Source organism: Zea mays, chromosome 8, assembly GCF_902167145.1.
Source record: "Zea mays cultivar B73 chromosome 8, Zm-B73-REFERENCE-NAM-5.0, whole genome shotgun sequence".
Classification (NCBI taxonomy): domain Eukaryota; kingdom Viridiplantae; phylum Streptophyta; class Magnoliopsida; order Poales; family Poaceae; genus Zea; species Zea mays.
Window position 1 is genome coordinate 48,709,701 of NC_050103.1, and position 22,281 is coordinate 48,731,981.

The 22,281-nt window shown below is 45.5% G+C and overlaps 1 protein-coding gene across 1 annotated transcript; it reads right to left on the reverse strand.

The window, feature by feature from the left end:
* Positions 1-2,376: 2,376 nt before the first annotated feature.
* LOC103635166 (uncharacterized) lies at positions 2,377-5,511 on the reverse strand. Its single transcript, XM_008657689.4, has 2 exons — positions 3,851-5,511; positions 2,377-3,780 (listed from the first exon to the last, which is right to left on the reverse strand). The coding sequence occupies exons 1-2, from the start codon at positions 3,944-3,946 to the stop codon at positions 3,184-3,186; spliced, it is 693 nt and encodes a 230-aa protein (XP_008655911.1). The 5' UTR covers positions 3,947-5,511; the 3' UTR covers positions 2,377-3,183.
* Between the last annotated feature and the right edge of the window lie 16,770 nt (positions 5,512-22,281).

A 22,281-nucleotide genomic window follows, 5' to 3' on the forward strand; every position in this document is an offset into this window, starting at 1 on the left:
CACAAAGGTACCGAGCCCCGATACGTGGGCCCAATGACAAATGGAAGGATGGAACTACTGCTTGCCCAGCCTGTGTATTCTCCGTGCGTCATGATATCCGCAGTGCGTTCAGTATTGATATCTTGCTGTAGCACCCTCGGTAACGTGCGAGTTATGATGGGTGCGGCGCATGCCACGACGTAGCTGTACTGTTGGCCAACGGGAATAGCCAGACATGCCGCCTGTAGGATGGCTTGGGCGCCGCCCTGCCAGTTGGGTGGACAGGGCACATTTAATGCTGAAGGGGCACATCTCCTGTCAGCGAGGTAGTCAGACGGCGCGTCCTTTCCACAATAAATGCAGGGGCAGCATGGCCCAACGGCTTTACGTCAGGCCCATCCCATATGCTTACGTCATGCATAGTAGGCCGCTTGACTGCACCAGGCCTCCGCCTGACTAGGGAATAGGGACGTTGCGTGGTCGAGTTCGCACCAAGCTAGGTCTGGACACATGTTGTCCCTGGACCCCATCCAGGGCATGGTCTGGGTATTCCCTGCCCCAGAATCCCGGGACCCAGCGGTGATTAGTCTGGACCCCACTCGAAAGGGTCCGAGACCCATCTCGGAGGTCCGCCCGTCATGCGCGGGGTTCGGTGCCTTCCACGCAGTAGGTCCAGACCCACTGCGTGTATCTGGAGCACGTCCCTTCCCTTCACCACGTGGCGACCCCAGGGCGGCTGATGAGGCACGACGGAGAACTGTTCTCCACGCAACCAGAGACTTCTCTGCTGGCCCAGCGTCTTCACCTTGTAACAAGGATTACCCCTGTTTCTAGGTACCGACAAATACTAACAACACTTATCAATCAAGTGTTGACAAATTCTAAACTGATTTATCTACATTTATTAAATAGTTGAGCATTAACAAGAGAACAAGTGGTGCCCCGCTAGCAGCGAGAACATGATTATTAGTCTAAATCAATCACATAGAATGTAATATTTACTAGGACTAAGCATACAATTCACCATACATTAGGAACTCTTACGATAATTATTAATAGCACTTTCGGCTGACATCTAAAACATTAAACCTACATTCGCCTTACTACCAATATTCTTTTTACTGAAAGTAGTAATTTAAAATTGAGTTCCTAAATCAAACATTTTTTTATTGTAAACATAAACACATCTTTATAAGTGATTAAAATATTTCATCATCCGCATTACCTTGAAATTAGTCCAGCTCTTGTCCTTCACGTCACGATCAACTAGCGTACCTCCACGACTAAACTCGACGCGACGTCCGCGATCACACCAATGGTTTCGGCTTTGGTCTTTCTATCGGATACACAAGCGTCACCCAAACCTCGCTTGCTTTTGCCCAACATCCGGGATTCTCTCGGGGTTCGACGAGGTCACGATTGGGGCTGCACAGACCAAGGTGTACCACGCTGCGGCATTTCATCGAGTACTTGACAGATGCTACACGGACCTCACTTTCCCTTACATCTAACTCAGTCTTCACACCTCCAGGCTTTCTCCACCCATGCAGTACAGAGATAATTGCCATTGTAGACGAAGAGGGGACGGGATTCGACGAAATGGAGGCCATGCCGTTGGTTTCTCTGTTCTGGAGACGCAGACGACAGCCAATCGCCAAATTGGAAAGGTGACAGCGCTTGGAGCTGCGTAAACAGGTATTACTCTGCTGTCCAAGATTACCGTTCGCCTGCGCAGACGGCGTCCCTTGTACTCCTCTTGTGACCATTCGCATATCTTCCGTCGCCGAATTGGACTCATCTCGGGGTCGACATCGCCGCCTGCTTCTCTTCTTCCTCTTGCGGCTGCTTGCGGTCTGCTATTCTCAGAGGTGAGTTCTCCTGCTCCGACAATGCTGCACCGATCTCCCATCTCTGCCTTGTATGGTTAACGTGTAGCTGAACCCTAGCCGCCGTTCCTTGTTCATGCCGCCCCCATCCTGAATCCAGAAACCCTAGCCGTAATTTCTCTGCTCCTGTGCGGATGGATTTTCCACCGAGCAAAGTTGTTGCCGATGCTGTGGAAGCTGCTCGTGCTGCTGCCGTTGCGGCCTCGGAGGCGAGATGCGCGGTATTTGTTGCTGAGAAGGAGGCCAAGGCTGCGGTTCAGTTCGCCGCCATTGCCGTGGACAAGGTTGAAGCAGTTAAGGCCTCATCGAATGTGGTATGGATTATCAAACTCATACACTCATTTTTTTTGTTGATAGAAATGGATTGTCATCTGGTTGTTGCACAGGATCTTGTCGACTTCAAGTATCATGTGAACATAAAGAATTCGTTGAGATATGCTATTCAAGAAATGAGGAGGCAGACTAAACTGTTGCATTCGGTTCAAAAATTGTGTTCGACTATTCCAGAGGTACAAGGTGGCAAGATAGGAAAGGTTCGTGGGCATCTGGAACATGTGTGCAAGGAGCTAGAGAAAACTTCAATTGTCTGTGAAGAAGATTTAGAAACAAAGAATCCAACTTGGGATCTTTACGACAACCCTTCCGTAGATGATGAACATCCTCTAGATGATGATGAACTTGGTGATGGCTACAGTACAGAAGATCCAGAGCTATGGGAAATGGCTTTTGAAGACTTCAAGTGGGAAGAGATTAAAGCTAATGTCTCATTCGAAGAGCACAATCGTGTCATAAACTACAGGTTCGAAGAGATAAACGACCGTAACATGTAGTTGTGGACATGAGGTTGCCTTTGGTGGGTTGGTTTCATTCTGGTGTCATTTTGGTCTGTCTAGGATATATTTTGGAAGGACGGAACTGATATGTGTTGTATGAAGTATTATCTGTTGTATGAACCCTAGTGTTTGTTGTCGTGTTCAGACAAGATGAATGGCGTTTGTAAGAACATTAGTGTTATATGTTTTCTGTGTTGTGGACATGCGGTTGTAAGAACTAATGGGCGACAATTATTTGTTATCTGTTATCTGTTTGTTGTCGTGTTCAGACAATCTGTTTCTCTGACCCATTTCTTCATCTGTTTTCCGAACTGGGCGACAAACTGGGCAAGTGACCGAACTGGGCGTTATCTGGGCAAGTGACCAGATAACTGAACTGGGTGTTATGTGGGCGATATCTGGGCAAGCGACGAATCCAGGTCCTTTGGTATGTCTGTTATCTGTGACCCAACTGCGCGTTATCTGTTATCTGTGGGCGATATCTGTTATCTGTGACCGAACTGGGCGTTATCTGGGCAAGTGACCCAACCACAAGTTGGCGTAGTAGTCCTCCTCCTTCCACTAGATGTGCAAGTGTGAACATCATCTAGTACAACTACCACAATAGTAGGCAATCCTTTCTTCTCTTCACGTGCATATATCCTCCAAGGACAATCACCACCCTTACAGTATCCAACGTATCTAGTTGTCGAAGTAACTTCAATTCCAAGCTCGAACTCATGTTTTATTGCATACTGTCGCATAGCAATCCTAAATTCTTTCATGTTAGGAAACAAACAACCAGGCTGCATAGAAGGATTCATCCTATTGTACACCACCCTCTTTCCATCTGGAATGTAGTCTTGACAAGGCTGATCAGCATGGTGGTCTTCGTTGTCCGTATCCAAACTTCCTTGTGCATGACAATTTGTACCACTGCCAGAAAACCTATTATTCGCAGCCTCATCCTCTTTATTGAGTCCAAGATTAAAATATATCTCATTTTCGCATGGTACTTGTACTCTGCCTTCATCATCCAATACATCAGAAACTATAATCGAATCCCAGTCCAGTTGTGATTCCCCATCAATCCTCTGAAGTCCCTATATTACATCCAACACTATTTTAGAAATTAAAGACATAAGCGAGACAATGTATGTAAATTGACCTCACCTCACTGCCACCTGTTTCGCCCAATGCCGGATCTACATCGGGGGAGTTGGGAATGGCGTTGGAGTCTGGCGAATTGCAACTGGGCTCGAAGTCCATGGATCCAAAATCAGAGAAAACCTAAGTTCACCACCGGGTTCGGTGAGGGGAACAGACTGGTTCAAATACGATAGCCATGGGAGACCGAGGATAGCAGGAGAACTCTTGAATACGAAACCGGAAGCAGCCGCAGTAGGAGAGGAGAGGAGAGGAGAACTCACGAAGACGCCAGCTCCAGCAGTCCAAATCGGCGAGGAGATGAGTACGCCAGCTGCCGCGAGCAGGCCGACCCCGAGACCAGCCGCAAGAAGAAACAATGTAGAAAGGAGTATGCCAGACGGCGTCTGCGCAGGCCAACGGTAAACGGGGATAGGAGAGTAATACGTGTTTACGCAGCTCCAAGCGCTGTCACCTTTCCGTTTTGGCGATTGGCAGTCGTCTGCGTCTCCAGAACAGAGAAACCAACGCCATGGCCTCCATTTCGTCGAATCCCGTCCGCTCTTCGTCTACAATGGCAATTATCTCTGCAGTACACAGCAACAACTGATCATCCTCGTGGAGAAGTCCAGCAAGAAGCCAGGATCTCATGCCTTGCATCCCACCGTCGCCATCTACTACCCTTCCGATGATCAGGAGCTCCTATTGAGGTTGAAGAGGGACTTGCAGGTATAGAACGATAGTTGCTGCTACGAACAAGCTAGATAAGACGTTTGCCGCGATAGGCGAATCCAAGCTGGAGCGAGAAGGACGCAGCGAGCTGGGAAGTCGCAGCGCTGGAGCAGCAGGGCGAGACCGCGGCCAGGACGATGGGGCAGGGGGCCAAGCAGTGAGCCGGCGTGCTAGTCCAAGGGAGAAGGAGCTCCGACTGGCTAGGAGCTGGAGCAGGTGCGCAGCAGAGAGCCAGGGCCGGAGCGCACCGAGCTGGAGCAGAGATCGAGCAGGGAGGGCGCCGAGTTGGAGCTGGGCATGAGCTGAACCGGGCGCCATGGATTGAGGAGCAAAGAAGGCACCGACGAGCAGCGAGCAGAGAGAAGGCGCGGCGACCAGGACGAACGTCAGGGAGCCGAGCGCCATGGGCTTAAAGGGAAGGAGCACGCTCGCGAGCAGGATCCCCAAGCCGGCCATGAGAGATGGGCATCAGAGAGAGAGTGAGAGAGAGAGAGAGAACAGAGGGGAAGACGAGGACACGTCGTTGGGAAGAGACGACCGGCACGCAGAACAGGAAGCAGGGCACGATGCAGGGGAGGACGCAGGGGAACACAATCGAGCAGGGAACCGGCAGCGTGCGGCCATGGCAAGGGAGCCGCCATGGGTGAGCAGCAGCATGGATCGAGCGGCTGGCCAGAGAGCAGGCGGGGCCCTGGAGAAGGGATGAGGACAGAGCGCGTGTCAGGGAGCAGACGCGACTGGGCAAACTGCGACGCGACTGGGCAAACTGCGGCACGCACCATGGAAGAGAGCACGACGTGCAGGGAGCTTCGACGGCTGGGAAGCAGGGAAGCTTGGCTGGGAGATACGCGCGGCTGGGAGCTTCTGCCGGCGAGCAGGATTTTTGACAGCCCAGAGCGGCGGCTGGGAAAAATCAGGTGAGGGTGGTTGCGGGATAAGGCTGTGCGCTGGAGATCGAAGAGAGGATGAGGACGGCGTGGAGAAAATATCCAGGTGCTAATCGGCTTAAGTCCACGGAGAAGAAAAGATCAGGGAAAAAAAAGCGGTCGTGAAAAATTTGATAAGAGAGAGTAGTAGAAAAATCAAGCAGAAGAAGATATCCATGGCCCAAACTCATGTGCTCGGGTATGGACAAAGAACGAGGGGAGTCTATGGAAAATAGAGAGAAAAAGAAACAGATTTTCTCCCGCTATCTGAATATTCGATCAGAGAATAATTCAACAATGAGCTGGCGCATTGGTTTTCTCGAACAACACGCAAACAGACAGATTCAATATTTAAGACAACACTGATTTGGTCGAAATCAGATAAAAATTTATCCGTCACCAAAACACAGTTGATTTGATTATCCTACAGTGTGGGCTGGAGGATAAATTGGATCATAGACTTGTGCAAGATTTCGCGTGATTCGAATTATTTTACCCTGAACATTTTAGTCGTCGAATTCAAACTAATTTGTCCAGGATAAAAATCACCCAGTGGTCGAGCTTCCGAATTAATATTCGCGCGAGCGATGAATTTTAAATAAGCACCGGACACACCGATTTTCGAAAAATCACCCAGGAAGAGCCTGGATAGATAAAAACGATGTCGAACTCGCGACCGACGAAACAGATGCGATATTAAAATCGCGATAGGCGAAGATGATTAAAATTTAGCATCTGTTTCATCCACTGATATTTCGTGCTTAAATCCATACTCGTTGTCGAGCAGACGGTAAACACCTGGGGTGTTACAATCCTCCGCCCTTAAATGAATCTCGTCCCGAGATTCGGAGCGAAAAACTTTTAAGAGTAGAGAAGCATGTAACCCATGTCTATATCAGCGATAATTATGAGACAGTTCCAAGCAAAGGCGAGTGTCTCAGGATAGGGTTTCTCTAGTGGATATAGCATGTATTGCCATAAGCTAAATCAGAGATGTCTATCAGTAGAGATGATGTCTGTCATGGGAACACATAAGGTTCCATGTGTGCAGTTTGATTTTTCTGATGACACTGTACTATCTGAGTCTGTTGAGCGAGCGGCAATTACGAGATTTTACCCAATCAGAATCAGACGCAACCTCTTGGGTAAAACACACAGAAAGAGGTTTACCAACAAGTGGTCACGGTAAGTTCATAGCACACGAGACGAGTGCGGATATCGAATAACATCACAGTTAATTCGTGTTAGCCAGAGAATCCAAGTCCAAGAAAAATAATAGAGACTTGAAAAATCACCAGCGGAGGGATCTGTAGATGCGGACTTTGCAACCAGTCCATTTTATCAAGTACTAATCATGGCTCGACTTGATCACATATGCTGGGAAAACACACGTGAGGCGATCGAGGCATGACTAGAGCGATAATTAAGTGATTATTAGTCGACTTAACTTGATCTGTGTAAGTACTTTTTTAGAATGGTTTGAACCAAAGTGAGTTTTGATAACTCGATAAAGCGACCTCTAAACTGAACCGTTGTTCATTGGGCAGTTACAAGTTAGTAAAACCAACTTGTTGAACTACTTTTGACATTGAGCAGGTCCTCTCAGTACCATCGGTAAGCCAAGGGTTGAGAGTTCACATTTGCTAACAGGAGATTATGCACTTGGGTAGAAATCCATTCGGTCCGGTTGTTCATCCGTTTCTTCATGCGAGATGAATCATCCACTTGGTTAGGGAATACATGGATTAACTTAGAGATCGAATGAACAAACTTCTGCATTTTAGCAGCAGGGAAAACCAATCTCCATTTTGAGAGCTAATCAGTTGTTTCTCAACACTAAAAAGCTCCAAGGCTTCACCTTTACACAAAGGACGTTGTTGGGGGCCTTCGTCTTCCGAAGGTCCTCAAAAACATGATTTAACAATGTTTCTGGAGTTGTAATACATGAACATGTATCTTCGGATTCGAATGAGAACCACAGTGGGAGAAGCACAAAGAACACGAAGGTTGATGCAGCGCCGAAGCTACGCGCAAGGGAGCTTCGGCATGACAGCAGAAAAGGAAATCGACTTAAAAGGGAAAATGCTATTTAGACCTCGATGGATCACTATAGAGTCATTAGTACATGTAAAGGGCATGGGTGTAATTTTACATGGGCTGCGTCCCGTGCCTATAAATAGATGAACAGTGCTCCCGTACTGTTCATGCTGACTTGGCATTTGCTTTTGCGTCACACTCGTACTTTTACCTTCTTTCAAGACGAAGGTACATTTGTAATTTGATATCATTTCTATTTTTCCATGGTAATAAAAAAGAAATGAGCTGATAATGTGATATAATTGTTCATGTTATCTCTTACATTCCATATGATTCCACTTTTACTATTGTATGATACTATGATGAAGGTATGTCCTTCATGACCTTCGTCTGAAGATCATTATATCATAAGGGAAATAATGTCTCGAAGGACGAAGGGCATTAACATTTAACATTTTTTGTGTTGCCTTGTTCTTAACTCATAGCATTTGAGAACAAGTCCCCAACATTGGCGCCCACCTCCGGTGAACTCTTTTTGACCACCTTCGGCAAGCATTGACCTTCGTCATGCCACCGAAGAAAGTTTCAGCGCTAGGGGCTGCCGCTCTGCAGCCACTGGACCCAAATCAAGAGACCCTTTCTCTTCGAGAGGCCCGAAGCCAGAAGAGGAAGGCCACTAGTCCAACACCCCAGGAGGACGAGTTGGACCAAGAAATCAGAAATATGGAGATGCTTCATCAACAAGTGCAAAAGAAGAAGGAGAAGATGGACCAACTAGCTGACCTTCAAAGGCAGATTGACGAAGCCACTGAAGAAGTACGTCACCTTGCTCAAGATGAGCAAGATCGAAGGCCCCAACACAGGTAGCTTCATCAAGAGGGCTTGTTCAACGACGATGGATGGTATGATTATTTTAATCATAATACCTTTACTTTTGATGATGCTTCTCCCTTGGCAGCAGAACTGCAGGCTATCCCGTGGCCCCCATCATACAAGCCACCTCAGCTTCCAATGTATGATGGGCATTCAGACCCGATGCAGATTTTGATGAGTTATGAAGCAACTATATCTTCATATGGAGGCAATGCAGCTGTCATGGCCAAGTCCTTCGTCAGGGCAGTTAAGAATGTGGCCCAAACGTGGTATTCTTCTCTTCAGCCAGGAACTATTACTTCATGGCAGAAGCTCAAGGATATGCTGGTGACCAGTTTCCAAGGCTTTCAGATGAAGCCAGTCACTGCTCAGGCTCTGTTTCAATGCACGCAAGATCATGAGGAGTATCTCCAGGCATACGTCCGAAGGTTCTTGCGTCTGAGAGCACAAGCGCCTACAGTGCCCAATGAAATTGTCATTGAGGCCATGATCAAGGGTCTTCGTCCAGGACCTACTGCCCAGTATTTTGCTAGAAAGCCTCCACAGACTTTGGAGAAGCTGCTTCAAAAGATAGATGAATACATCCGCGCTGACAATGACTTTCATCAAAGAAGGGAGGAAGCCTACAGGTTCTCTGAGATGACCAGGGGCTTCGGATGGATAATCCACCCAAGGCATGTCAGGTCAATCCACTCCACCCAGAATGACGACAGAGGAAGTCAACAACAGAGGCCACAATATTCCTCGCAAGCTTCGGGGCAGCAACAAGGCTATCTTCGGCCGCCAGCTCGAAGAGGCAGAGGCGCCAGGGGCTTCGGAGGAAGGTTTGGGGATCAACCTAGGAAAATTTATTGCTTATTCTGTGGTGAGGATAAGGGCCATACTACAAGGATGTGCCATGTCACCATTCAGAAACAAAAGAAAATAACAGAAGCTGCAGCCCAGCAGAACCAGCCGAAGCAGGTCATGCATACTGCTTTGTATCACTCACCCTACATACCAGAGTATGTGGGTAACCATCCTGCAGCGTCTATTGCTTCGGGTAGTCAGCCACAAGCATCCTGGCCACAGCCTCCACCTCTGCCACCACTACAACCTGCATATTCACGAGGCCAGCAGCCAGAGTATGTGGGTAACCAACCTGGTTTATAGGATTGCGGTAAAACTAATCTACTATTTTTTTGGCTTTTTCTGGACTATAGGAGATAAGAAAACAACGAAGAAAAGTAAATCTCTCACCGGTAAACCTTGCTCTGATACCAACTGATGTACACCCGTTGGGTGATTGCCCGATCTTTTGATGAGAGGGTGTGGAATAACTCGATTGGGGGAGGAGACGACGTTCACGGCCCGACTACAGCCTTCCAAAGACGATGCGCCTTAGAAACCGATACACCACTTCCTATGGCTGTCACGATCTTGTGGAGCATGACACCCTGGCCACTAGGGCACTCGTCCTGCAAGCAATCGAAGAACTAGCAAGAACAAGTAGAACAAGTACTGAATCACTACAGCAATTCAAAGCATTCCCGTCGGCTACATTAATTCCCGTCGGCCTGCGTGCGGGCCGACGGAAATTAATTAATCCCCGTCGGCCAAAGTAAGGCCGACGACAATTATTTAATTCTCGTCGGCCAGTCAACATAGCCGACGGGGATTAACTAACTCCGGTCGGCCGCGCGTACAGCCGACGGCGATTAACTAACTCCTGTCGGCCGCGCCGCCAGGCCGACGGGAGTTATTCGAAATAACCACCGCCGTGTCTTTCTTCTTCCTTTCTGTTTCTTTCACCGCGCTCTCTCAACGCCCGCGCCCGCGCCGCCGTTCTGCCCACCACCGCCCGCACGCCGCCGGCCGACGTCGCCGCCCCGCCGCCGTCCCGCCGCCGCCCCGCTCGCCCTCCGCACCGCCGCCGTCACGCCGCTCGCCCAGCCGCCGTCCCGGCGCCGCCCCGCTCGCCCGTCGCCGCGCCGCCGTCACGCCGCACCGAGCCCACGGTCGCCGCCCCCGCCCACGGCTGCCGGTCCCACGCCGCGCCGCCCCGCGCCCACGGCCGCAGCCCCGCGCCCATGGCCACCGCTCCCGCCACCGCCCGGGCGCCCGACGACCGCCGCCGAACGCCGTCGCCCGCCCAACGCCGTCACCCGCCGCCGTCCACGGTAGCCGCGGCTTCCCCACATCGACGTCGTCCACCGACGTCGTACACCACCGTCGTCCGCGCAAAGCATTCAAGGTATATTATATATATTGTAATGTTTTATTTTCGTCGGTTTTTATGGCCGATGGGAGTTAACTGTTATGTGATTAAGTTTTGTTTAAATTTGTTAATTAACAGTGTTATTAGTCTTCATATTTTTAATTTTATGTTGCAAATATAAAATGTGTTGTTTAATGTTATTAGTTAATGAATTGGATGATATGTTATGTATATATATGTATGTGTGACGTTTATGTGTTATGTATATATATATAGTTATGTTATGTATATATATAGATGTATGTGTGATGTTTATGTTATGTATATATATAGTTATGTTATGTATATATATAGTTTAACTATTTATCTATAGATGTATGTGTGACGTTTATAAACATGAATGTCTCACACACGCAATTCTTACTCGTACACACAGCCGCAATATGGGTGATAGACGTGATTGGATGTATGAAGGTTTCAAGAAGGGTGAGTGTCACACAAGTGAATGGTTTGCCAAGACGTAGATGTTTCTGGACCATGCAGCTGCTTTGTCACAAATAGATAACATTAGGTGTCCATGCAATAAATGTAGAAATATGACGAGCCACACCAAGAGGCAGGTCACACTACACCTGTGTTCGCATGGTTTTGTGCCAGGCTATAAGGTCTGGTATCTCCATGGTGAAGATGTTGAACGAGCAGCAGAAGTAGAAGTTGATGACGGTGAAGATGATGTTGATAGGATGGACCAGATGCTTGAGGATCTGCAGCCTGAACTGGCACCAGATCATCATGATTCACCTACACCGGAGGTTCAGAAGTTCTTCGACCTACTCAAAGCGTCAGAAGAGCCTCTTCACGGGCACACTAACGTGACCGTGCTGGAATTCGTGACCCGGCTGATGTCAATCAAGTCCAAGTTTGCATTCTCAATTAATTGTTACAAGGAGCTTGTGGATTTGATTAGCGAGGTTCTTCCTACGGGTCACAAGATGCCCAAAGACATGTACCAGTCCAAGAAATTGCTTGAAGGTCTTGGTATGGAGTATGAGAAGATTGATGTTTGCCAAGACAACTGTATGCTTTTTTGGAAGGAACATGGCAGAGAACAGAAATGCTTAAAATGTGGGAAGTCGAGGTACGTGGAGCTTGTAAATGAAGATGGGGAGAAGGTGGTGACAAAGGTTGCACATAAACAACTTCGGTACATGCCTCTCACTCCTAGAGTGAAACGTTTGTTTCTCTCGAGGAAGACCGCTATGCACATGAGGTGGCATAAAGATTGTACGGACAGACAAGATGGGTTAATGGTGCACCCGTTAGATGGTGATGCATGGAAGGCTCTTGACAAATTTGATCCAGATTTTGCCAGCGATGCAAGAAACGTTCGTATCGGCTTGGCAACTGATGGTTTCACGCCGTTCAATATGACCGCTGCGTCGTATTCATGTTGGCCTGTCATTGCCATACCGTACAACCTTCCACCTGCTCTTTGCATGAAATATGAGTTTATGTTCCTATGTCTTGTTATACCTGGGCCTGAGCATCCTGGCGTACGCCTCAATGTGATGCTTCAACCACTGATTGAAGAGTTAAAGAAGCTATGGCAAGGTGTGGAAGCCTATGACTGCTTCAAGAAGCAGAAATTCAATCTTCGTGTTGCATATCTGTTCTCGGTTCATGATTTTATGGCGTATGGTATTTTCTCTGGATGGAGCGTGCATGGTAGATTGACGTGTCCTTATTGTGCTAAAGATACAGATTGTTTTCGTCTTAGTGCTGGTGGCAAGATATGTTACTTTGATTGCCATAGATGTTTTCTACCCTTCAATCACCCCTTCAGAAGGCAGAGAAAGGAATTTAGGAAGGGCACCATTGTCACGAAGGGACCGCCCAAGCGACATAGTGGGATAGAAATTACAGAAGAGCATATGAAACTTGTCCTAGACGAGAGTGGGAAAAGGTATCAAGGTTTTGGTGAGGAGCATAACTGGACTAACATATGTGGCTTGTGGGAGCTTCCTTATGCTAAGTCATTGATTTTGATGCACAACATCGATGTCATGCATCAAGAGAGTAACTTTTGCCAAGCCCTCATAAATACATGCATGGATTTCCCTGATAAAACGAAAGACAATGACAAGGCACGCATGGACTTAGCAGTGATATGTGATCGTCCAACCCAAGTGCTTAGAGAAAACGGAGGCAAACCAAAAGCTGACTATTGTCTAAAATCTAAGCAACGGAAAGAAGTGATGAAGTGGATGAAGGATATTAAATTCCCCGATGGTTATGCCGCTGGTTTTAGAAGATCTATGAACTTGAAGACAATGAAGATGAATGGACTGAAGAGCCATGACTTCCACATAATTATGGAGAGGCTCATGCCTGTAATGTTTCGTGGGTACATTTCCGAAGCTGTGTGGAAAACGTTAGCTGAAGTTAGCTATTTCTATAGATAGTTGTGTGCTAAAGAAATCAGAAGAGATGTGATGGAACAGCTGGAGAAAGAGGCACCGGTGCTTTTGTGCAAATTGGAAAAAATATTTCCACCGGGTTTCTTCAATCCTATGTAGCATCTCTTTATACATCTTCCATATGAGGCTAAGGTCGGTGGTCCTGTTCAGTATAGGTGGATGTTTCAAATAGAAAGAGCATTAAAGAAGCTTAGAGCAATGGTGGGCAATAAGGCAAGAGTTGAAGGATGTATTGCGAAACAATTTAAACTAAAGGAGGTAGCATACTTCACAAGCTGTTACTTTGCAGAAGAACATAATGTATTTGCTCGAAAGAAAAGGTACCATGATGATGAACGAGAGATGCCTCCGTGTAGTGATCTTTCGATTTTTCAGACAAACGGCAAAGCCGTTGGTCCACCCAGGTTAACCTTACGTTGGGTTCTCTTTGCCTCCGTGTAGTGATCTTTCGATTTTTGTGTAATGCAGGAATTGGGAGGACCTGTCCTTTGACGGCAAGGGACACCACACTCAGGTTAACCTTACGTTGGGTTCTCTTTCCCGCCTTCACTACCTTGGTATAGTGAAGGTGTCAAACGGTGATACCGAGGATGAGGTGCTCGTCAGTACCTGGGATGAGTACAAGTTTAAAAAGGAACGAAACCACACCGACAGACAGGGACTTGTGCGTAATGACTTTTGGGTATGAATTCTTTATTATTTTTGTTATGTTTCTTAATATTGTAAATCTATGACTTATACCATTGTATTTGTATTCTTTATGTTGTAGCTTCGATATCGGTTGCCTGACGGAGAGGATTACATGGGGCACGCTGAACGTGTCTTGCAAAACAATGCAAAGAAGCTGTGAAGGATGCCATATACTATGCGAGAATTCAGGCTACAAACCTGTATTTTCAAAAGCATCCGGAAGAAGCAGGCCCCTTGAATAAAAAGGAAGGGTCCTCAAAGATATATTTGACTGAGGATCAATATCGTGAGGTTAGTATTCAATTTGTTTTACCCTTTATATTTATTGTTGTCATTGATATAATATGTAACATTGTGTGTGTGCAGGTGATGGTTCCATGGATGGCGCCCATGCCTGATGCGTACTATGCTTGGTGTCAATATTGGGCTTCCGAAGGCTTCCAGAAAGCGTCAGCGCATCACAGACAATGTCGAGGAACCAATCCTAACCACAAGTTTGGCGGTGACGACATGATACGAAAAGCTAAAAGAATGGTAAGTTTGATCTTTCTATGTCGATCAACAAATAATACGATTGCTTATGAATGTTTTTTGTTTATACAGGAAGCTACGAGTGGCCAAAAGCCTAGTGACATTGAGGTCTACCAGGAGGGCCACAAAGGACCAGACCCGAACAACCCTGACCAGCTCTGCAGCCAGACAGCCACGGATCGCTTGGTGAGTTTTGGCTCAAAAGTTCAAACGTTCAAAGTATATAAATTCCTGCATTTGTAAGGTTGTGAATGATGTATAGGCGGCATATGGGGAGGAGATGGTTCGTCGCCATGGCCCTGACTTCGACTGGCGCCATGAACCGGTGGATCCCTCGGTGGTGTACGCAAGTGGTGGTGGCAAAGCGCATGGACGGTAAGCTCTAACTTATGAAATTATATGGTTGACACTAAATTGATTATGCAGTAATAACATTTTTTGAATCACTTATATACGCACTCTTCGACGGATTCATTGACTCGTCGTCGGTGAGATCTCAGAGGACGGGTTCATCTTCCCGTAGCTCATGCTCTCGTCGACCGAACGAGCAGGAGTTGGAGATTATGAGGATGCGTGAAGAGATGAGACAACAACGCGAATTTATGGAGGCTTGCAATGCTCATAATCAAGCGATGTATCAAGTGAGTACACATAATCCGAACTCTAAATTATTATATTTCAATACAACATCTTCAGTAGTAACACATATGTGTTTAACAGTTAATGCAGCAACAGGGCATGGCAACAAATTTTCCACCACCACCACAATGGAGCCAATTTGCAAACACACCAGTTCCACCACCACAGTTCACCACCCCTCCGACACATAAACCTGCACCTGGAGATAGGGTACGTTTGATAACTCTCGATTAATTTATACACTTGTATACTTTTTGATATTTGCATTTAACGTGTTGATATTTGCTAACTTGCATAGGTTACGCCTGAAGCGGGTGGTAGTGGGTCTGATCCAATAGTAGGGCCTGGATTTATTGACTCGCTCTTCGCGTTCCCTCCTCCTGGTGGTGGTGGCGGCAGCGGTCAAAGCTCTAACCACCCAAGTGGTGGTTATCTCTAAACACTTAAACTCGTGCTCGTTATGTTTTTAACTCCTGGACGTTATGTTTGTGTAAACACTTGATCTTAACTCGTATCAGAAATGTTTGTGTATGTTATGTGACGGATTTAACCTATAATGTGTTTGTGATGTGTATGTTCATGTGGATGATATATATGTTTGTGATGTGTATGTTTTGTGATGTGTATGTTCATGTGGATGATATATATATTTTGTCATATGTTTGTCTGTGGAGAAATACCTAATTTGGTGTTGCTGTTGCAGAATTATAGATTAACTCCCGTCGGCCCAGTTAATCCCCGTCGGTTTCACCATAGCCGACGGGAATTAACTATTAATTCTCGTCGGCCCAGTTAATTCCTGTCGGCTGACTGGGCCGACGGGAATTAATTGTTAATCCCCGTCGGAATTAATTGATAACGCCCGTCGGTTCTCCTAGCCAACGGGAATTAGCTATAACTCCCGTCGGCCATTAACTAGCCGACGGGGATTAATTATTCCCGTCAGCCGCCGACGGGAATAACCGTATCCCCGACATCTAACGGCTGTCGGCTAACAACCGACAGAAATAAGCCTTAAACCGACGGGAATAAGTAATTCCCGTCGGTTTAAGGCTTATTCCCGTCAGTTCCTGGCCGACGGGAATTAATTGATTTCCTATAGTGAATTACCATATCTAAATGTAGGTTTCAAAATCAAACTCCAATATGGTGGGGTTCCAAAGACAAGAAGGCGGGCGGCTGAACCAGCACACGCGCTTACAAGCAAGTAGCGAGAGCTAAACTTGATCTAAACAAAACCCGCTGTTCTTGGTGGCGGCTAGGGGGTTTATAAACATGAGAGGACGACCACAAGGGTATTGGGGTCGTGCTGCAACCCTAGGATGCGTCCCTAATGGACCCAACTTGATACACGACCCATTGGGCCAAAATAGGGTCACGCAGCACCATGGGCAGAAAAGGAAGGAAATGTCTCGGTAAGGAAACAATGATTACGGCGGCCTCAGAACAGATATGACTATAATTCCGGATCCATATGAAAGTAGACTTGATAAGCTTTCCATGTTGTGCTTGAACATTCCATTCCGAGCCCGCATGTGACCGTTGTGACCGTCACAAGTTGGTGTTCTGCAGTCCGAATCCAGCATGTTCAAATCCTTTTCCCTTTTGGTCTTCTCCCTGGTTCCTAAGCAAAACAAGAGTGCACGGGTCTCCATGGTCTAAATACGATGGACATGCACTCAAGAGTGTAATCACCTGATGGTTGAGTTGACGAGCACGAGCGCGAGTAATGGGACCAGAAGTAATGGGACCTAAAATTGGTACTTGTAGATGTATCAGTAGTGTGGATGTCTTTATCATTCTCCCCTTCTTGCATTTGAGTCGTCCTCGACTCAAGCTCAACTTCCTCTCCCAAGTAGGGCTTTAAATCTGCAATGTTAAATGTGGGGCTAACCCCAAAGTCTGCAGGCAGATCTAGCCTATATGCATTGTCGTTAATTTTCTCTAGCACTTTAAACGGTCCATCGGCTCGAGGCAACAATTTAGATTTCTGCAATTCAGGAAACCTTTCCTTTCTCAAATGCAACCAAACTAAATCTCCCGGTTCAAAATTTATTTCCTTTCTACCTTTATCACTAGCAAACTTATATCTAGCATTCATACGCTCTATGTTTTCTTTAGTAGTTTCATGCAGTTTTAACATCAATTCAGCATGCCTAGTAGCATCAAAATTTAGTTTTTCAGAAGATGGCAAAGGCATTAAATCAATAGGAGCACGAGGCAACAAACCATATACAATCTGAAATGGGCACATCTTTGTAGTAGAATGCAATGATCGATTATAAGCAAATTCAACATGAGGCAAACAGTCCTCCCACATCTTAATATTCTTCTTTAGAACCGCCCTTAACATAGTAGACAAAGTTCTATTCACAACTTCAGTTTGACCATCAGTTTGAGGATGACATGTAGTAGAAAATAAAAGCTTAGTCCCCAATTTTGCCCACAAAGTCCTCCAAAAATGACTAAGAAATTTAGCATCACGATCAGAAACGATTGTGTTGGGCACACCATGCAAGCGAACAATTTCACGAAAGAACAAATCAGCAAGATGAGTAGCATCGTCAGTTTTATGACATGGTATGAAATGTGCCATCTTAGAAAATCTATCAACAACCACAAACACACTATCATGTCCCTTCCTAGTCCTAGGCAATCCCAACACAAAATCCATAGAAATATCTTCCCAAGGAGCACTAGGAACGGGTAGAGGCAAATACAAACCGTGTGGATTTAATCGTGACTTCGCCTTTTGACATGTCGTGCAATGAGCAACCAATCTCACCACATCTCTTCTCATCTTGGGCCAAAAGAAATGACCAGCAAGTATGTCCTCCGTTTTCTTTGCTCCAAAATGTCCCATTAAGCCACCTCCATGTGCTTCCTGTAACAACAACAAATGAACGGAGCTAGCTGGAATGCATAGCTTGTTAGCTCTAAACACAAACCCATCACTAACGATATATTTGTTCCATCCTTTCCCATCTTTACAATGCAGCAACACATCTTTAAAATCAGCATCATGAACATATTGGTCTTTAATCGTCTCTAATCCAAAGATTTTGTAGTCAAGTTGATTCAGCAAAGTATATCTCCTAGACAAAGCGTCATCAATGATATTCTCTTTTCCTTTCTTGTGCTTAATAACATAAGGAAACGATTCGATAAATTCAACCCACTTAGCATGTCTACGGTTCAGTTTTCCTTGACTACGAATATGTTTCAAAGATTCATGATCAGAATGAATAACAAACTCTTTGGGCCACAAATAATGCTGCCATGTTTCTAATGTTCGCGCAAGAGCATATAATTCCTTATCATAAGTAGAATAATTTAGAACAGACCCACTCAATTTTTCACTAAAATATGCAACAGGTTTGCCTTCTTGTAACAAAACACCACCCAATCCAATTCCACTAGCATCACATTCAAGCTCAAAAGTCTTATTAAAATCAGGAAGTTGGAGGAGAGGTGCATGTGTCAACTTATCTTTCAGCACGTTGAAAGAGTGCTCTTGTACTTTGCCCCAATTAAAATGCACTCCCTTCTTCGTAAGCTCATTCAAAGGTGCAGCAATGGTGCTAAAGTCCTTCACAAAATGGCGATAGAAGTCGGCAAGTCCTAGGAAACTCCGCACCTGTGTGATAGTCTTTGGCATAGGACATCCATGTATCGCTTCTACCTTGGCTTGATCAACCTCAATTCCCTGTGGAGTCACAACATAACCAAGAAACGAAACTCGATCGGTGCAAAATGTGCACTTCTCAAGGTTACCAAATAAACGTGCATCTCGTAAAGCATTAAAAACAGCACGCATGTGATCAACATGTTCATCCATAGATTTGCTGTAGATCAATATGTCATCAAAGTATACTACCACAAATTTTCCAATGAAGGCACGCAAAACCTCGTTCATTAATCTCATGAAAGTGTTAGGTGCATTAGTTAACCCAAAAGGCATGACTAATCACTCATACAATCCAAACTTAGTTTTGAAAGAAGTTTTCCATTCATCTCCCAATTTCATACGAATCTGGTGGTACCCACTACGCAAATCAACTTTAGAAAAGACGATGGCACCACTCAATTCATCAAGCATATCATCTAAACGTAGAATAGGGTGTCGATACCGTATCGTGATATTATTAATAGCCCTACAATCAACACACATACGCCATGTTCCATCTTTTTTAGGCACTAAAATAACCGGAACAACACACAGACTAAGAGACTCACGCACGTAACCTTTGTCGAGTAGTTCTTGAACTTGTCGCTGAATTTCTTTTGTTTCCTCCGGATTTGTCCTATATGGAGCACGATTTGGCAAAGATGCACCAGGAATAAGATCAATTTGGTGCTCAATCCCTCGTATAGGTGGCAGCCCCTCTGGTATCTCACTTGGAAATAGATCAGAATACTCCTGCAAAATGTTAGTAACAACAGGAGGCAAAGAATGCTGCATATCTTGAATTGAAATCAAAGCATCCTTGCATACCAAGGCGTAGGCAACAGAAGTGGAAGCAAATAATTCATTAACATCAATTTTTATCGCAAGCAAGCAATATCCTTTCAATTTTATCCCATCTTTGTTATTACCAACAGCTTTAATATTCTTGTTGTTCTCAGTTTTAGCTTTGGTAGCTTTAGCAACATCATCACGCACAATAGCCTTAGGGGACATGGGAAGCAAAATAATTTTCTTATCATGGTGTATGATAGAATATTGATTTGATCTACCATGATGCATACAATCTGAATCAAATTGCCATGGTCTACCTAGCAGAATATTACAAGCATCCATAGGCACAACATCATAGTCAACAACATCACGATATGAACCAATAGCAAAATTAATTCGTACCAGCTTGGTTACCTTGACCTTACCACTATTGTTAAGCCATTGAATGTGATATGGATGCGGGTGCGGTTTGGTCGTAAGTGTAAGCTTCTCCACCATGTCGCTGCTAGCCAAGTTGTTGCAGCTACCTCCATCAATGATCAAACGACATGAACGCTCCTTAATGACACACTTTGTTTGAAACAACGTATGTCGCTGATTCTGCTCTGCCTTCTCCATTTGTGCACTAAGCACGCGCTGTACAATGAGGCTCTCATAATGCTCTGCATCATCTGCACCAATCTGTTCTTCGGGTGGTTCCTTAGTGCCTGCATCATCAGCCGAAAGCAAAGCAAGTGTAGCTTCATCCAAATCACTAGCAGAGGAATACCCACCATCGTCTTTTACCACCAAAACACGCTGATTAGGACAATCACGCTGCACGTGTCCATAGCCCTTGCATCGATAACACAGAACATCTCTTGTTCTACCCATGGAGGCTACTGAAGAGGCACTACCTGCTGGTTTCTGGGCAGATTTGGTTGCTGAATTTGTGGAAGATGCACGTGGTTTGTCGCCGGAGGAAGGCGGTGGTGCTGGTCGACTTGGAGAGGGAGTTGGTGCTGGTGTACGACCGGTCATGGATGTAGTCGTGCGTTGTTGCCATGGTGTAGATTTTCCTGTAGAAACATTAGACCTTGCACTAGCACGTCGTCCCTGCACTTCCCTTTCAGCTTTGCAAGCAAGATGAAACAATCGGGTTACATTAGCATAATCTTTATAAGCAAGGATGTCCTGAATTTTCCTATTTAATCCGCCCAAAAATCTAGCCATAGCAGATTCCTCACCCTCCTCTATGTTACAACGCAGCATACCCATTTGTAATTCCTGATAATATTCTTCTACACTTTTAGTACCCTGCCTCAATTGTTGCAACTTGTTTAGCATATCACATGCATAATAAGAAGGAACAAATCTAGCCCGCATGACCCGTTTCAACGCATCCCAAGTTTGTGGCATGTTATTAGGATTCTTCTTACCATGTTCTATCCACCAAACAGAAGCAAATTCAGTAAACTCACTAGTAGCAGCTCTAACCCGCGCATTCTCAGGAAATTCATGGCATGCAAACTTTTGATCAACCGCAATCTCCCAAGTAATGTAAGCATCAGGGTCATATTTACCATCAAAAGGAGGTATTTTAAATTTAACCTTACTAAAAGCATCATCATTACCATGTACCTCACGTCGGCGAAAACCACCCATACCTCTACGGTTAGTACGTAGTCGCCAGCGATTAGGTGCTTCTTGGTCATCTTGTTCAGTATCAGCAACATAGTCATCCCAGTTACCTTCGGCGCCCTCATCACGCCCACCATTGGTATTAGCATGCATCTCATCAAATCGCCTCAAGAGTGCGACATGGCTCTTGTCAATATGAGCAACTGTCATTTCCACATTTGCAAGTTTGGTGTTTGTGTCGATCTGTGTGGCCTTCAATTGTCCCATCTTTTCATTCGTCACCTGCATGTCATTATCAAGACCTTCCGTGTGCGTCTTCACCAGACTTACAAAGTGTTGTATGATACCCTTGGTGCGAGGAGAGTGTGGCATATTACGAGAAGCATCATCAACCTCCAATCCTGCCATGGTTAGACGAATAGAGGCAACAAGAAAAAAAAACGTGAAGCAATAAAAACTCTACAACTATTAGGATGTAGCTACTGCAAGGCACTCACTCTCAACCTGCCACATAAGCTCTTACCAATTCTTACCTTGCACAACAGGAGGGGTCAGCAACCAACAAGTCTGCAACCGTGGAATAAGTGTATCGGTGCCGCAGCAACACGACCTGTCAAACTGTAGTCGAAATATGTAGAGTTGTAGGTGGGCTGAAGCAAGGAATACACTAGTACCACGTTAGTTACAAAAGCAAGCTGAATAATCGTTCAACGGTGGTACTGTGCTGGTCCTAGGCTAAACCATGCTAGAGACGTGAGCCTAGGCACAAAGGTAGTCACTGAAAAAGAACAACTAGCACAACACAAAGAGAAACAACAGATTTAGAGATTCAGCCCCCTTCTTTCTTCTTCTTTTCCTTTTTTTCTTTTTTTCTTTTTTTTCTTCATCTTTTTTTTGCAGGGGCCTAAACCCTTTTTTTCACTATGACAACCCAAACAATAAGGATATTGCTAACAACCCCTTTAAATCAGATTTAACAAATCTTGTTAATAGAGAAAGTCCAGAAATCTCTATGATGATTGTGGAGCGCTCAGAACGAATTTTGAGACAAGGTCAGATCCATTGGAAAGAAGATAAGATAAGCTTTCCAGATTGTATTTAAACTTCCAAATCGGACATGAGATGTATCCGTGGTGGCAAAAACGAACCAGAGATGTTTATGGTGATGGTGGATCTCGTGGTGACCAAAACGTGGTAGAACTCAAAACTCTAAAGGAATAAACTAAGACCAGCAACTCGACACAACCGATGCAACCAAAAACTCAATAAGCCCTAGC